The sequence below is a fragment of the Gadus morhua genome, chromosome 20 (assembly GCF_902167405.1).
Source record: "Gadus morhua chromosome 20, gadMor3.0, whole genome shotgun sequence".
Classification (NCBI taxonomy): Eukaryota; Metazoa; Chordata; class Actinopteri; order Gadiformes; family Gadidae; genus Gadus; species Gadus morhua.
The window spans coordinates 6,386,476-6,403,415 of NC_044067.1; the positions used below are offsets into that span (position 1 = coordinate 6,386,476).

At 44.1% G+C, this 16,940-nt stretch overlaps 2 protein-coding genes across 2 annotated transcripts; both read right to left on the minus strand.

Annotated features, from left to right (window-relative positions):
- Window positions 1–473: 473 nt before the first annotated feature.
- On the minus strand, window positions 474–4,780 carry hpxa (hemopexin a). Its single transcript, XM_030343935.1, has 10 exons — window positions 4,634–4,780; window positions 4,346–4,359; window positions 4,107–4,199; window positions 3,682–3,833; window positions 3,142–3,295; window positions 2,688–2,900; window positions 2,504–2,599; window positions 2,150–2,280; window positions 1,462–1,609; window positions 474–1,091 (listed from the first exon to the last, which is right to left on the minus strand). Exons 1-10 carry the CDS (start codon window positions 4,696–4,698, stop codon window positions 856–858), a joined length of 1,302 nt encoding a protein of 433 aa, XP_030199795.1. The 5' UTR covers window positions 4,699–4,780; the 3' UTR covers window positions 474–855.
- Window positions 4,781–7,935: 3,155 nt separating this feature from the next.
- On the minus strand, window positions 7,936–16,261 carry LOC115533645 (hemopexin). Its single transcript, XM_030344244.1, has 15 exons — window positions 16,109–16,261; window positions 15,347–15,369; window positions 14,637–14,909; window positions 14,370–14,521; window positions 13,907–14,060; window positions 13,418–13,625; window positions 12,816–12,838; window positions 12,106–12,378; window positions 11,839–11,990; window positions 11,376–11,529; window positions 10,882–11,094; window positions 10,318–10,413; window positions 9,546–9,679; window positions 8,941–9,088; window positions 7,936–8,451 (listed from the first exon to the last, which is right to left on the minus strand). Exons 1-15 carry the CDS (start codon window positions 16,174–16,176, stop codon window positions 8,225–8,227), a joined length of 2,298 nt encoding a protein of 765 aa, XP_030200104.1. The 5' UTR covers window positions 16,177–16,261; the 3' UTR covers window positions 7,936–8,224.
- Window positions 16,262–16,940: the final 679 nt, after the last annotated feature.

Sequence of the window (16,940 nt, forward strand, 5' to 3'; positions counted from 1 at the left end):
GGCCCCCCCCCCCCAGTATGAAAAATAAAGAAGAAATTCCTGAACGGAAACGGTCTTAAAAAGCTGAAATATATGCACTATTAGTCTGATTTAACTTTGACTTATCATACTCATTTAAAGTTTTATAATCCAACATTATGAATAAATATTGCGCCTCAAATCCCACCCTGTCGACAATCACGCATCACCCCCCCCCCCCCCCATGACAATCAAGTGCCACCCCAAATATAATAACTCAGGCTCCGTGTATAGCCTGTGTATAGCAATTCCCCACTATTCCCAATAATTCTTAAATAGTTGGAAGTGCAATGGTTCACTAGACATCCATAATCTCCCAAATCTCATTCAAACCCTTCCATAGTTCACCATTAGTTCATAGAAGTGCCTTGACATCTTAAATATAATGCAATCACATCCAACAATATAGAGTAGCCTAAATGGTAGGCCTACAAACAAGACAGAATCCAGATGTGTTAAGTGTGTGACATATACATTTATTTTGAAGTACCTTGACAAATTCAGTATTGCAAATGCAACTTCAGTTCAAAGAGCCAACTCACACCAAGTTGATCAACCTGCAGTTTGGAAATCTAGTCGCATTAATTGGTGTAATTTGTTCAAGTAGAAAAAGACAGCATTTTCAAGTTGTAATGAGGTCGTGTAAAAAACACATTAATTGGCTTTGGTTTCCATAGGCCTAGTAGACAACGTGTCCATCTTGGCGTCATTCAGTATCCTCGAACAAACCAAGACAACTAGAGGTCGCTAATGGAAAAACACACTCAGTGCAGCATGTTCACGGGGCACTATAGCGAGATCACTTTTTGGGTAAAATATTTTGCAAGCAGGAAAAATTTAGTGGTCACATCCAAGGAGCACCCGGGACACGCGTTGCTGTTCGGGCAGGGACCGGGCAAGGAACATCAACTTGGTGCTGTCAAAGTGGTAGAAGTGGCTGCCCACGACCAGGTCAACCCCCGTTTCTCCGCACATGGCCGCGTCCACCTTCTTGAAGAGAGGCATGAGCGCGTCGAAGACGGCTTCGCGGGGTAGGGTGCTTGACGTCATGTTCACTTCGTAGACAGTTTGACCTGGGCGTTGGAGGTAACCAGACGTTTGCTGAGTTCATTACTTTTTTATTTATTTATCGTATCATTTCTAGCTTGAAGAAAAGTCCTGAGTGAATTATCTCCGAGGATGATTCAATGGTCGAACGCAAGCCAGGATGCAATTATCACAGATGGGTATTTCAGCATAAAGAAAAAGGTTGAACTATGCTGTTCTTGTTTCTTAACAGCAAATCTTTCGAACCAATGAAATTATTGTCGTTTCAAAACCATTATATTGTAAAATTGTGTATTTTGTATATTGTCGATCCCACATTGCCCTTCTGGGATTATTAAAGAAAAACGTCTTTCATCCAGTTTTGAATTGGGTATGGACTTGATGTGCATTACATACCTTGAAAGATGTGTGCGACTTTATCACCCGGGCACACAAAGGCAGCATCAATATCCCCGTCAAGGCCCAGCACCTCCTTCATAGTCTTGGGGTAGCCCTCCACAAGGGTGGGTGGCTCTCCCGATTTGTAGGCTAACACGTGGTCGCCCTATCAAACACATGTAGAGAAATTGGAGATGGCACGATATGTGTAGGTCGGTATATATGTTTTTTTTTTTTTTTTTTTTACGCCTGTCACACAATCTGGTTCAATGCTAAATGTAATTAAATTTGATGGTACTGATGCTTTAACATACTATAAGGGCGACCATCATCGAATCATTTTTTGCATTTGAATATGCTTCATATAAGTGCTTCATAGTGAATGGTGGTCTTTAACATCCGCTACATTTCAACAATTAGCAATTAATTGTGACAAAGTTATGAAGTCATCATTGATGTCAGTGGTCCGAGATTTGCTCCAATCTTGTCAATTGGAGCAATTCTCACCACAATTCTTTGCAGACTGCAATTCTTTCACAACGCATGCAGATTATGTAGACATTAGAAAGGTAGTCAAGCATGATGAATCCCCTTTAAGCCCTGCTTACATCAAAAGTATCACAGATCCAAAGTTATTCAATGCAATCCAATGTAACCGTTATGCAGTGTAATGTTATCTAATGTGATCGTTGCGTGATGAGTGCACCTTCATCATGTAGAGGTGGCCCTGGAAGGCGAAGGCTGCGTCCAAATCGCTGTGGACCTCTTTGAACTCACTGTCAATGGTGTCTGATTCGAAGGTGCCGTTAACCTTGTCAATGCTCAGGTAATGGTGGTCTAAGAAACGACAAACAAACACAAATACACCCAAGGATGAGGACAAACGAAGGGTGGAAAGATTACGCAACTGTCATTTCCTCACAACAGGCAAAACTTTTACATTATAATTTTGGATTAAGAGTAAACGTGCAAGTTTAAGTGCTATTCTGGAAAGATCTAAGGGTTACAGCTCAAGCTCCAGAAACGGTCGAGCTGAGGTACTTAAGAGCAAAACCTGCACCTCTGAAGATGTAGATGGTCTTGGCGTCGTCAGAGGTGACAGCGTCCAGGTGTACGTGGCTGCATCGCTCTCTGTCCAGGTGGACACTTCCCTCTCCTGGAGGGACCAGACGTGCATGAGGAACATTGTTCAAAGTCCACGATAAGGACGATCCTTATCTGGAGAAATCACTTCCGGAACTCACCGTACACGGGGCACCTCATGAAGTAGTCTCGGGCCTCCTTGGGCCACCTGCCGTCGATCGCCCCCGTCTTGGGGTCAAACTCGACGAACTGGGTTCCGAAGAAGCAGTAGGATTGCCCGTTGAAGAGGAGGGCCGACGTGCAGTTGGGCATGGCTGGGAACTCCTTCACCTCAACGGCCGTGGTCTCGACGTCGTAGTAGTATATTTTGTCGCCTAGCAACAGGGAGATGGAGAAAAGATTGAAGCGGTTTAGTGCCTTTCTTGGTTCATGTCATTAATGAGCAGGTATGGGTGAGGCCTTTTGCTCAGGGACGCTAACAGGTATACTGGGGACATTGGGGTTTCAGCTGTGACCCAAACCTCCGAACATGATAGAGTCTAGTCTATAGGGCTAGTCTATAGGAACACATACACACACACACGCACGCACGCACGCACGCACGCACGCACGTACCCTTGAAGAAGATGACAGTGTTGTTTTCACACACAGGCTTTGGGCACTGCATGGCAGCATCCAGGTGGTCCGGGATGCCAGAGAAGGCCTCTGAGATGCTCTTAGGATAGCCCGCCACCAGCTTCTCATGGATGTACCTGAACACCATGTGGTCCTGGGGCAGAGAGTCAGGGTTTGCCATGAGAGAAATATTGTCAACGTGAATTCACATTGTGTGATGTGTATGTGATGATTCTTAGATTTTGTGTGTGTGGGGGATATGTTTTGGGAGTGTGCCTGAAACAAAGAAAACAAACGTTGCTTTCATTCCTGAGAAACCTTCTGCATAGTAGTTCAAAGCAGTTCACACGGCTTTCTCCTAACATAGAACAAATACAGTTGGGAGATCATTCGCTCTTATCGAGTTTCCTTCTCGAGTTAATCCAACTGTATCACAGTGTTTGTCAATGCCAACGGATGGGAATCAGGATAGTGATGAGGAAGACTGGGAGTAAGTTCAGGAGTAAGTTCAGGGGTAAGTTCAGGGTCGGAGCACTGTACCAGGAAGAAGAACACGCAGGCATCGTTACTCTCATTGAAATTCATGCTTAAGGCGGCGTCGACATGGCGCAGTGTGTGGATATCGTCCAGCTCCTCGTATGTGCCGTTAGACAGCTCCGATTTGCCATGGAAACCCTTGAAAAGGTGGTCACCTGGCGGATGAAAAAGTCTCAAATGACACACATGCACATGCTTGTCAGGATGTCTGATTTGATCTTCTCAAACCACAACTCATTATGTAGCATTCCTATTATGAATACACGCCCTTTGGTTGAGCTGTAAAGCGTAAAGAAACATGAGTGTGTTTTCATAGGAGCGAATGGACCTAGTATGGATTGGATCTACCGATAAAGCTAGACATGACCGCTGCACTGGACTCGGAGCCCTGTGGTGTAGGGTTAGGGTTAGTGAAGCGCAAGCTGCACCTTTGAAGAAGACTGGGACACCATCCTCATCCACCGCCACAGCATCCATCTCCAGGCCTTTGCAGCGGTCCAGTTCCTCTTTGGCGATGTCCACTGAACCAGAGGAACAAATGGCAATGAAAAGGTGTTTCTCCGAATAAATTGAAGTGAAACTGAAATGCACAATATATCAGCATTTTATTGTGTATTGTAGTGTGTATGTTTTTTTTAGGAATACTAGTAATGAATGTTTTACTCACTTGGCTCAGAAACCCTGGATTAAAAGACAATGAAATATTCATGAAATGTTTATATTCCTTAAACAGAAATGTGATCTTGTATTAATTATGAAATAATGTACAAATCATAAGAAATTTAACTGAAAGGCATTTAGATGAAAAAACATAGACATAGTATAGCAGCCCTAAGTATATGGTATATAAGTATAACATAATTTTGCTGTAAATGAGGCTGATAATTATAAGTTCTCTCTCCTGCTCTGATTGCTATACAGCCTGAGCCCAGCCAAAGAGCAGCTCTCTACTTACAATTCATGGTGGTGGCAGGCAACCAGGGCCAGGCAGAGACACAGCGTCGTGGTCAGCAGATTCATGGTGAGGTGTCCTTTCTGATCCGGGAGAGAAAAGTGAAAGGTACCCCAACGCAGGCTGCCAGCAGGCCTTTATAGTCTGATCATACGTGGGTCGATGCACACGGTACCAGCGTAGGAGGAGTAGGCAAAGTACAGAATGGGTTAGAACTGGGCTGCACCTCCACTCAGATGAACCCATGCACAAACACACACATGCCTGTGGCCACCCACCCAACAAACACAAACATTCACCCACACATACACATGCACTTCCAACAAACACACTCACACTTGCACATACACACACAAACACACCGTTGATTAGTATTCAAAGTAAGCAGAATTTCACAAGAACCGCAGGTCAATATACTTACCTTTACTGATTTCCATTAACAACTGAGATTGCTGCCACTGATGCGTCTCACGTTTCGTTGCTCTAATTGTCTGTTGAACTATCCCATTGCGTCCAAAAGGCTTTTTGATAGACGACTTGAAAAATCGAAAATGAACTGAGAGGTCAGGAAATGTTACTCATTGCCTAGTCTCACAAATTAGACTTTAGATTAATCATTTAAAGTTTTATTTCATGTTTGATTTGACCAATCATGTGGGTGGAGGCCAGGATCTGTAAACATGCAATTTCTTAACAACAAACAAAAACTCGGAAGGCACTAGTAATCTGTAAAAGTGTCTGTAGAGGCAGGGGCGGACTGGGACAAAAAATCGGCCGGGCATTTTGAACCAGACCGGCCCACTAAATTCGATAACACACCTTTTCAGTCTTTTTGGTCTCTCGAATGTCTACACCAACCAGGCTTTTAGCTAGCAGGGCGTCTGCCCTATAGTCTACTAAAAAATAAGAAGAAATGGGACGCCCTACTTTTAGGCAGGACGGCCTAAAGACGCCCTATTTTTCTCCCGTTTTACCTGTTAACTTCGCTGAATGTGATCAAAATTCCCCGTTTCAGTCGCTTCAGTGCTTAGCGAAGTCTAGAATCATACATATGCCCTGCCAATTAGAAAATAGCATTGCTGTATTCCCGCTACAACAACGTTACATCATGATTCCAACGAAACATTGATTCACGGGCTCGCAGAAGCTACAGAAGACAGCTGTCACACCGCACGTCACTGAACCTACTACTTTATGAGTTCAACAAGAGTTTGTGTGTTAAGGTGGTGGTCTTAATTAATCTAAATTCAATACAATACAATATACATCATACACTTTAAAGTTGTGTAGAAAGTTGTTTCTTTTTGTTAAAGTTGTTACTTGAATTTTGTACCTTGTTACCTAGTTTCAGTTACACTCACTGTTATTATGTATTAAATTACTAAACATATAAATAAATCAGTGTAATTGCAATATTACCTAAAAACGATCAAGTGCTGTACAAACAATCCTAGCTAAAAGCCTGACTCCAACTGTGCAACTATTTTCCACATACCTCTTAAGCCATGCAATGAGTTAACAGCAATCAGTGAGAGCGGACGCATTATACACTTCCAAAAGGTGTTATTTATTAACAAAAAAAGTATACTCCACGTCCATCACAGTAATGGGTAGAGTTCATCCGACTCGGTGTGTACCTGCGTTTAATAGAAGAGAGAGACAAAAAATAGAAGACAAAGACAAAGAATAGAAAAGAGAATAAATGATGGATCAGATGTTACTCTACTGTATCAAGAGTAGTACCCACTAAATTGTGAACTGAATTCATTTTTTGTGGTGGAGGTGGTGTGGTTCCCGCCGCATCTTGCAGCACTTCGCACGCCAGTGCTACCACTGTTTTCACGTTTTCATAAATTAACATCATAACATCATCATACAGTACACCATGGCACATAAATGACACCACCCTATCCTGGGCGGTGGGCTGTCGGACTAATGACTTTCTTGTTGTCGGAGTATAGGGCTATCATAATTCGGTATCTGGACCGCGCACCAATGGGCTAACGGGCTAGCCCACCACTCAAACACACAACATTAGAGTGTAGGCTAACGGCTGGCTGTTTCAGAGTAGAGTAGGCTGAGGGCTAGCAACAGCTACAGACTTGTCTTGTATTTACAATGCAAACGAACTTGGCCATAGAACATAGGTCCTAAGTCAAACATATTTTAGAGACGTTTTAATTCATGATCAGTAAGCTTACCGTAGGTCGTTGTATCGTATCGCCACCAGCATCACTGGGCCTCATGAGCGCATGCGTAGAACTGGGTGCCGCGTTGCGTGTATGTATGCAAATCCAAATTCTCTACCTCAATCCGCACAGTTGAGAACACTTCGGCTGTGTAAGAACCAATTTAGAGGTGTTTATTAATAAGGTGGAGATCTTTTATTACTTTGGACTTCCGAAGTCTGTAAAACACATATTAGAAGACACTTAAAAAAAAAAAAATAGTAAAATAGTCACCATGAGTGTGAAGACCTATTACGAGTAGCAGTATAAAACTCAGTCAGTCAGTCAGTCAGTCAGACAGTCAGACAGACAGTGATAGGTATTGCTCTTGGAGAAAATTGTGCTTGTGCCGCTGTGTTAATCATTTCGGCTGATGCGATGATGGGTCGATACATGATAGTGATGGGCCGGGGGGATTATATTTTCGGCCATCGGCCCACCGGGGATGTCCCCGGTATTCCCGATGGCCAGTCCGCCCCTGTGTAGAGGTTACAAATCAACACTGTAGATGTCAACTTCTGCTTTAACAAAATACTACCTGATCCAAGATTATCAAACCGTTCCAAGGGAAATCATTTGCAACAGAACAGTTTTGGGATGCTCTGTTAACATTGCACAGGCGGGCCACAGAGTCACCATCCATAATAAAGAGACGCATCCGCTTGCGGTCTCACTTATTATTTCCCCAAACTTTTTTTTACTGTTTTTAGAACTGCGGCCAGTGGGTTTCGAGAGGTCAAAGGTGGGGGTGTACTGATAGCAGGAGTCAGACAGGTTCACCATGCGATGGTTCAGACCAAAGTAAACAGCAGCTCTGCTGACAGGTTAAAAATGAACCCTGGTCGTGTTTGACTGATATCACACCACATAATGATTCAAACTGATACAGATTAGAATTGAGTACACACCTGACTACCCCTCATGGGTCTAGCTCCAATACCAATGTGCGATTGATTATTAGTATAAGCCTATTATTTTATATTCATGGATCTATCTATACACAGCTGAGAAATGTAGTCCACATGGTATGGTGACCCATGCATTAGTTTGTACACTTGAACAAAGGACAACAACAGAGAGGTTCAAAGTTGTATTTATTTTTCTTCAAATGTTATTCAAGTAAAAGATCATTCAAAATGTTTAAGTAGTCATCAGGTACAAGCAGACTGCTGTGTAGAAGTGAAGGGTGACCTTCTCTCGCTCCGTCTTATTTAACTAGTGACAGCTGGCCCAGTTTCAGTGTGGCATACTTAGCAAGCATTCTGTGATCTTGATATGTCAACATTTTCTGCTATACTTAACCGACCTACTTAACCTTCTGTATACTCATGTAAATCAGTCCCATACTGGTGGGAAATTACTCCCCCTAGTGGTCGCAGCCAAACATCTCTAGGGTTATCTTGTGGGCCTGTGGTCGCATTCGGCTATAGGCCAACAGCTTGGGGGTTTTGTACTCAAAATACTCTGCTCCTACGAAAACCCTGATGCCGTTGGGGCCACACATGGCCCCGTCCACCTTAGGGAAAGGAAGCCTGGCTTCGTGGACCACAGCTCTGGGGCTGACACTGAGCTCAATATCGAACATCTGCTGACCTGTGGGGAACACAAAGCACACCGTAGAGTTATCAGGGGTCTGAATTAGGATGTATTACTAACTTAAGCACTTATTCATTTTCAATAGAAGCTGCCATATGATTGTATTATAGTATTGTATAGTATTGCTAGTCAGTTTGTAAGACATTTTTATTTTAGGAAAAATTAAGAAAGGAGTGCTGTTATACGGAATATATGCAAGGCTGTGATTCAGTTGCAGATAATGGTAAAGAGAAACAACTCTGAGGCAGGGGGTTCAAAGTGAAAAGTCCAAGTGCTGTATCAGCAAATATGGAATGCATCATGTCCAATCAAATAACTTGGTCAGAACTAACAGTTAAAAAAACCTACTACTAAAAGTAGCACTATAAAAAATTGCAAATTGAATACAACGCAGCCATAATTCATTTTGACATGGTAGCTACGACCATGTACACTTTGACCAAGTGAATGACAAAGTATTTCAGATGTTGGAGCCAGTAGGCCTACCTTTGATGACGTGCAGGATAGAGTAATCTCCACAGACAAACGTAGCGTCCAGTGGTCCTTCCATGCCCAGCTCCTCCTGCAGGGTTTTGGGGTACCCCTCTACGAGTTGGTACTGCTCCCCAGACTTATAGGCAAACACCTTGTTGTCCTACGAAGGGTTAGAGCACAAGGACTACTATTATAGGATGTGAAATGACTGAATGAAATGCTTCGCACGTAGAAACAAACAGCACCGCACTGTGTTGTTTCTACAAGCTAACCTGAGACCTAATATAAATCGTATATTAAAAAATATAAAGTAGTATATAATAATATATTATAAATGAATAATGTTTTCAAACTAAAAAAAAAAAAATGTTTGATTATTCGTGACTTCAATATTGACTAAAATAATCGTGATTATTATTTCTTTCCATAATCGAGCAGCCCTACGTTGAACAATGTTACACAATATTATAAATATATAAAGAACAATCTGAAGAGGGGCCACTTGGTACAACAAGTATAAAGCTAGAGAACCAGGTGGACGGCGAGAGAAGTATGCGTGACCTTCTGTGCAAACGATATGTTGTTGTTTGTGATGGGAGTTCTTTTTGGTGCGTCACCTTGACGATGTAGAGCAGGCGAGCGTGGGAGAACACGGCCTCGGCGTCGCTCTGCACCTCCTTGAAGGCCTCGGACACCAGGGAGGCGTGCCAGCCGTCCCGGTGGGTCTCATCCTCACGCAGGAAGTAGTTACCTGACAAAAAGGGAGCGAGAGAGAGAGAGAGAGAGAGAGAGAGAGAGAGAGAGAGAGAGAGAGAGAGAGAGAGAGAGAGAGAGAGAGAGAGAGAAAGAGAGAGAGGGGGAGAGAGAGAGGGAGAGAGAGAGGGAGAGAGAGAGAGAGAGTGGGAGAGAGAGAGAGAGAGAAAAAGAGAGAGAGAGGCAGAGAGAGGGAGAAAATGAGAGAGAGAGAGAAAAACAGTGAGACAGTGAGAGAGAGAGAGAGAGAGAGAGAGAGAGAGAGAGAGAGAGAGAGAGAGAGAGAGAGAGAGAGAGAGAGAGAGAGAGAGAGAGAGAGAGAGAGAGAGAGAGAGAGAGAGAGAGAGAGAGTGTTAGTTAGGCCCTTTAACACACTGCTATGGAACACTATCATATCTCAACTGCATGTGACAGTGTTCTGCACTGAACTGTCGGAATGAGCTTCACATTAAATTCAGATTCGGGGGCCGCTCTCATACAGGCTCAGAGAGGTAGATCTCAATCCTATCTGATCCTATAGCATGCCACTGAATTGTGTACAGTCTGGTGGGGAAGAATTGTGAATGGTGCATTTAAGCAGGCAGCTCATGCAAACATTCCCTTTGTAAGGGATCCAGTGCCCAGCGTCTCACTGACCTCTGAAGGCCACTGCCCGCTCCAGGCCGTCGGAGGCGATGGCGTCCAGGGGGACGTGGCTGCAGCGCTCCCTCTCTGTGTGGTTGCTCAGAAGCCCTGCGAGGCGACACAGGAGCACAGTGAGTGGACTGGACCACCGAGTTACAACAACAACAAGGTCGCGCTCCGGCTGCCACTCATAGAGATGTAGGATATGCAAGCCATTTAATTATTATGCGTTAATTGATTTAATAAAATCAAAAAGAGTTGTATCCATTTACATATTTGTATTTACATTGAATTGTATCGTTTAACTGCATCCCCTTTTAATTAACTGTAAAATGAAATTATACAATTCATTCAAAATACTAAGACTTAATTGGAAACAACTTCAAGTTTTACAATTGTAAAAGTTGTACAGTTAATCAACATTGGCAAGTAAAAATAGATTCATGTTAACTTGAGTTAAATGCATTTAATGTAAGCGAATCCAAGTCACTTGATAACCTATTATTGACTTGGAATCGTGCAAATCAGGCCGCCTCAAGTTCTTCAATGTCACCAACGGTAGCCCCCTTCACTCACCAAAGTTGGGGCACTTCATGAAGTAGTCGCGCGCGTCTTTGGGGTAGGTGCCGGTCACGCTGCCGGTGACTGGGTGGAACTTGGTGAACTGGTTCCCGTGGAAACAGTAGTAGTTGTTCTGCCAGCGCAGGGCGGAGGTGCAGTTGGGCATGTGGGTCCAGTGGCTGGACTTCACCTTCTTGGTTTGGGTTTCGTAGTGGAAGACCTCACAGCCTGGTGGAAGAGCGCACCCATGTTTATATGGACAGTCACAGTGGACAGTATTAATCTTTTTTCCATGCTTTATTTCTGCCTGCAACACTTGAAAAAGCAGCTTCCACATTTTCCTCACAGAATCAGCTAAACAGACTCGAAGGAATTCAGAGGACATGATCCCTTTCCCATCGGGATGTTTCATTCCTTTCATAGCATCCGTCATTTACAAGTGAAACAGCGGTTTTGGATGCTGCCGCTTCGTCCTACTAACAGCCGTACATATTCCATTATTTATTTACCTTTGAAGAAAATGACGGTGTCTCGCACGCACTCTCCCTTGGGACACTCCACAGCCGCGTCGACGTGTTTCGGGATCCCGGGGAATACCTCAGAGAAGGCCTTGGGATTGCCCGCTTCCAGGGTCTGGTCATGGTAGCTGAACACCTTGTCATTCTGCAACAAACACAGGACTCTGAGATTTGACGAACAGGTCAAGATTTTTCCCTCTTTTCCTATTCGGAAATTGACACATTCACAAGATGATGACATTGGAGGGAAGCTAATAGACACTGCATTAGAGCAATGTGTATTTAAGTTATTAAAAGTTATTATTTAAGAATTAAATCCTGCAAAATAATTATTGCTGACCGGCTGACAAATTCCAACTTCACAGGCTTCATACTTTAGGAGTTGTCTGCTGTGGGTTATAGTGTGAGATTCGAGTTGAAAGGTAAAGTTTAAGGGTGTGTGTGATGGCCCTACCAGTAAGAAGAAGACGTGCTTGTCAGAATCCTCGGCGATCATGCTTAGCGCAGCGTTGATTTTACCCAGCTCCGCGTGTTGCTCAATCAGTTCCTTATAGGAGCCATTGATCAGCTCAGAGGGTCCGTGGAAGCCCCTCCACATGAAGTCCCCTTGAAAGACAGAAAACGAGCGTCAAACGGATATTCGAAAGGACCAAATCTACGTATGGATCTATCTGTGTATCCGCAGGCAGGCAGATAGACAGTTATGATTAGTTGAATCTACCTTTGAAGAAGAGGGGGACTCCACTAGCGTCCGGCACGATGGCATCAAACTCAACAGCCTCACAGCGGTCAATCTGAGCCACATGTTCATGGTCGGCGTGGTGGTGAACATGACCATCATGAACGTGATCATGACCAGTGACACCGTGAACGTGATCTTGACCGTCGTGAACGTGAGCATGACCTTGGCTAGCGTGATCATGGCCATCGTGAGCGTGATCATGGCCATCGTGAGCGTGATCATGGCCATCGTGAGAGTGATCATGGCCCATATCTAAAAATGAAGTACATACATGAATGTGTATCAAAGTAGCTTGCATCGTATTCACGATGTACATGACATGTACAGTACAGTTTACAGTTGAGTAAAAGCATATTCGACGGGCCTGCTGTTGTGATGACTGTTAGCCAGCGTTACATGGGTATACCTCCATCTACTGGTCAATGATGTAAACTGCAATCACTGTGCTGACGTGCACTTCAGTATCACAATATAATGATAAAAATATATTTATAATGATATAAATGATGTGGCCTTAAACGATGTAAGGCAATTAATTTGCCAAATATTACATCCCGTTTATACCACATTAGCTTGTTGCATGTTGCCAACGCATTATGCTTTCATCAACATTATACTTTTATATTCAGCTTGATTTTTATTCCTTTGTGTCTTTTCATGTAAGTATTATGATGTGGAAATCTCATTACCTGCCATCATCATATCCAGGTTCCTAAAATAGAAATGCAAACAACAATTCAACAGTGCATGTAAAACACACGGCAGTCATGATGTTGTCTTGTCACCTTATCACTCTGTTACCCTGATTTCAAGCCCATGCAACTATGGGGGCTTGCTCTCTCTCTCTCTCTCTCTCTCTCTCTCTCTCTCTCTCTCTCTCTCTCTCTCTCTCTCTCTCTCTCTCTCTCACACTCACACTCACACTCACACACACACACACACACACACACACACACACACACACACACACACACACACACAAGCACACACACACACACACACACACACACACACACACACACACACACACACACACACACACACACACACACACACACACATACACACACACACACACACACACACACAGAATCACTATCATCAACGTCGGCTCACACTGAACACAAATAATTCAAAACCAACTGCGTTTCGCCAAACTCCAACAACCAAGCACAAAAGCATGCAGCTCTGCAATTAGCGCAATGCCCTAACCGGGAGGAGGTGGTTGGTGGGGTCAGACAAACACCCAGCAACAGAGGGCGGCTTCAGGGAGAGCTGTCCAAGGACTTACGGTGGGCACTTCATGAAGTAGTCGCGCGCGTCTTTGGGGTAGGTGCCGGTCACGCTGCCGGTGACTGGGTGGAACTTGGTGAACTGGTTCCCGTGGAAACAGTAGTAGTTGTTCTGCCAGCGCAGGGCGGAGGTGCAGTTGGGCATGTGGGTCCAGTGGCTGGACTTCACCATCTTGGTTTGGGTTTCGTAGTGGAAGACCTCACAGCCTGGTGGAAGAGCGCACCCATGTTTATATGGACAGTCACAGTGGACAGTATTAATCTTTTTTCCATGCTTTATTTCTGCCTGCAACACTTGAAAAAGCAGCTTCCACATTTTCCTCACAGAATCAGCTAAACAGACTCGAAGGAGTTCAGAGGACATGATCCCTTTCCCATCGGGATGTTTCATGCCTTTCATAGCATCCGTCATTTACAAGTGAAACAGCGGTTTTGGATGCTGCCGCTTCGTCCTACTAACAGCCGTACATATTCCATTATTTATTTACCTTTGAAGAAAATGACGGTGTCTCGCACGCACTCTCCCTTGGGACACTCCACAGCCGCGTCGACGTGGTTCGGGATCCCGGGGAATACCTCAGAGAAGGCCTTGGGATTGCCCGCTTCCAGGGTCTGGTCATGGTAGCTGAACACCTTGTCATTCTGCAACAAACACACGACTCTGAGATTTGACGAACAGGTCAAGATTTTTCCCTCTTTTCCTATTCGGAAATTGACACATTCACAAGATGATTACATTGGAGGGAAGCTAATAGACACTGCATTAGAGCAATGTGTATTTAAGTTATTAAAAGTTATTATTTAAGAATTAAATCCTGCAAAATAATTATTGCTGACCGGCTGACAAATTCCAACTTCACAGGCTTCATACTTTAGGAGTTGTCTGCTGTGGGTTATAGTGTGAGATTCGAGTTGAAAGGTAAAGTTTAAGGGTGTGTGTGATGGCCCTACCAGTAAGAAGAAGACGTGCTTGTCAGAATCCGCGGCGATCATGCTTAGCGCAGCGTTGATTTTACCCAGCTCCGCGTGTTGCTCAATCAGTTCCTTATAGGAGCCATTGATCAGCTCAGAGGGTCCCTGGAAGCCCCTCCACATGAAGTCCCCTTGAAAGACAGAAAACGAGCGTCAAACGGATATTCGAAAGGACCAAATATACGTATGGATCTATCTGTGTATCCGCAGGCAGGCAGATAGACAGATATGATTAGTTGAATCTACCTTTGAAGAAGAGGGGGACTCCACTAGCGTCCGGCACGATGGCATCAAACTCAACAGCCTCACAGCGGTCAATCTGAGCCACATGTTCATGGTCGGCGTGGTGGTGAACATGACCATCGTGAACGTGATCATGACCAGTGACACCGTGAACGTGATCTTGACCGTCGTGAACGTGAGCATGACCTTCGCTAGCGTGATCATGGCCATCGTGAGCGTGATCATGGCCATCGTGAGCGTGATCATGGCCATCGTGAGAGTGATCATGGCCCATATCTAAAAATGAAGTACATACATGAATGTGTATCAAAGTAGCTTGCATCGTATTCACGATGTACATGACATGTACAGTACAGTTTACAGTTGAGTAAAAGCATATTCGACGGGCCTGCTGTTGTGATGACTGTTAGCCAGCGTTACATGGGTATACCTCCATCTACTGGTCAATGATGTAAACTGCAATCACTGTGCTGACGTGCACTTCAGACTCACAATATAATGATAAAAATATATTTATAATGATATAAATGATGTTGCCTTTAACGATGTAAGGCAATTAATTTGCCAAATATTACATCCCGTTTATACCATATTAGCTTGTTGCATGTTGCCAACGCATTATGCTTTCATCAACATTATACTTTTATATTCAGCTTGATTTGTATTCCTTTGTGTCTTTTCATGTAAGTATTATGATGTGGAAATCTCATTACCTGCCATCATCATATCCAGGTTCCTAAAATAGAACAACAAACAAGAACAACAATTCAACAGTGCATATAAAACACACGGCAGTCATGATGTTGTCTTGTCACCTTATCACTCTGTTACCCTGATTTCAAGCCCATGCAACTATGGGGGCTTGCTCTCTCTCTCTCTCTCTCTCTCTCTCTCTCTCTCTCTCTCTCTCTCTCTCTCTCTCTCTCTCTCTCTCTCTCTCTCACACACACACACACACACACACACACACACACACACACACACACACACACACACACACACACACACACACACACACACACACACACACACACACACACACAGGCATACAGACACACACACACACACTCACTCACTCACTCACTCAGTCACTCTCACACACACACACACACACACACACACACACACACACACACACACACACACACACACACACACACACACACACACACACACACACACACACATAAACACACACACACACACACACACACACACACACACACACACACACACACACACACACACACACACACACACACACACACACACAGAATCACTATCATCAACGTCGGCTCACACTGAACACAAATAATTCAAAACCAACTGCGTTTCGCCAAACTCCAACAACCAAGCACAAAAGCATGCAGCTCTGCAATTAGCGCAATGCCCTAACCGGGAGGAGGTGGTTGGTGGGGTCAGACAAACACCCAGCAACAGAGGGCGGCTTCAGGGAGAGCTGTCCAAGGACTTACGGTGGGGCGGAGTGGCTGAGTGCCAGGGCCAGCCCCAGGAAGAGGCAGTGGATCAGCATGGTGTTCATGGTGGTCCTTTAGCTGAAGTGCTCCCGGGTCCTGGGTGGGGTTCGTAGCGATGGAGTGGAGAGGGGAGTGTGTAGACTGGAGACCATTGTAGGCCTTTATAGATATTGCGTATGTTCCCCCCGCCCCGCCCACTCCTAACCCCTAGAGGAGGGGGGGTAAATTCTGTGTGTTTGACACACAGGTCCGACGTATGTGTTTATCTTGTACATCGATGCAGAATAAAGACAGGGGGGCAGGAATGTGCTGATGTCAGTATCAACATGTATTCCGAGTAAATAATCTATGGAGATGGGAAGATCTCTGACTATGATAAATGAGGAGTGACATTTGTATATTTTTCTTAATTTGATGGGAAAAGGCCATAAGGTAGACTAGCAATAATAGGCGTAGATTATACTGTATAAAACAAACTAGGGTGCGTTTACACCAGTTCAACTATGGTGGAGATTTCGTCACAAACAAAGTTTGTTATCAAGCTGGACAGGGGTCTCTCTGCCATTGACCTGGTTATGAAATCATGTAAATCGCCTGTTGCACTGGACCTGACGATGACTGCACAAAGGGTTGTGTCGGAATCAAATATGTAGCGCATCAAAAGTTATGATGGCATGTTAACTATTGTAGTTATATATTTAAATTAATATAGGCCTATTCATAATATTGAAAAAAAAAAGGGTTATGGTGATGTAGCCTAAACTAATACGAATATTGAACCTTCTCAAAACAGGTGATTAATGGTTAATAAAGAGATTAATGACACAAA

Excerpts from the sequence above, each read along its gene's own strand:
- hpxa (XM_030343935.1), bottom strand. The coding sequence starts at position 4,698 with ATGAATCTGCTGACCACGACGCTGTGTCTCTGCCTGGCCCTGGTTGCC. Across the intron at positions 3,834-4,106 it reads TGTCCCAGTCTTCTTCAAAG|GTGACCACCTTTTCAAGGGT; the intron begins GTGCAGCTTGCG and ends TTCATCCGCCAG. Across the intron at positions 3,296-3,681 it reads CCTGCGTGTTCTTCTTCCTG|GACCACATGGTGTTCAGGTA; the intron begins GTACAGTGCTCC and ends TCTCTGCCCCAG.
- LOC115533645 (XM_030344244.1), bottom strand. The coding sequence starts at position 16,176 with ATGAACACCATGCTGATCCACTGCCTCTTCCTGGGGCTGGCCCTGGCA. Across the intron at positions 15,370-16,108 it reads CTCAGCCACTCCGCCCCACC|GAACCTGGATATGATGATGG; the intron begins GTAAGTCCTTGG and ends GTTCTATTTTAG. Across the intron at positions 11,095-11,375 it reads CACCGTCATTTTCTTCAAAG|GCTGTGAGGTCTTCCACTAC; the intron begins GTAAATAAATAA and ends CTCTTCCACCAG.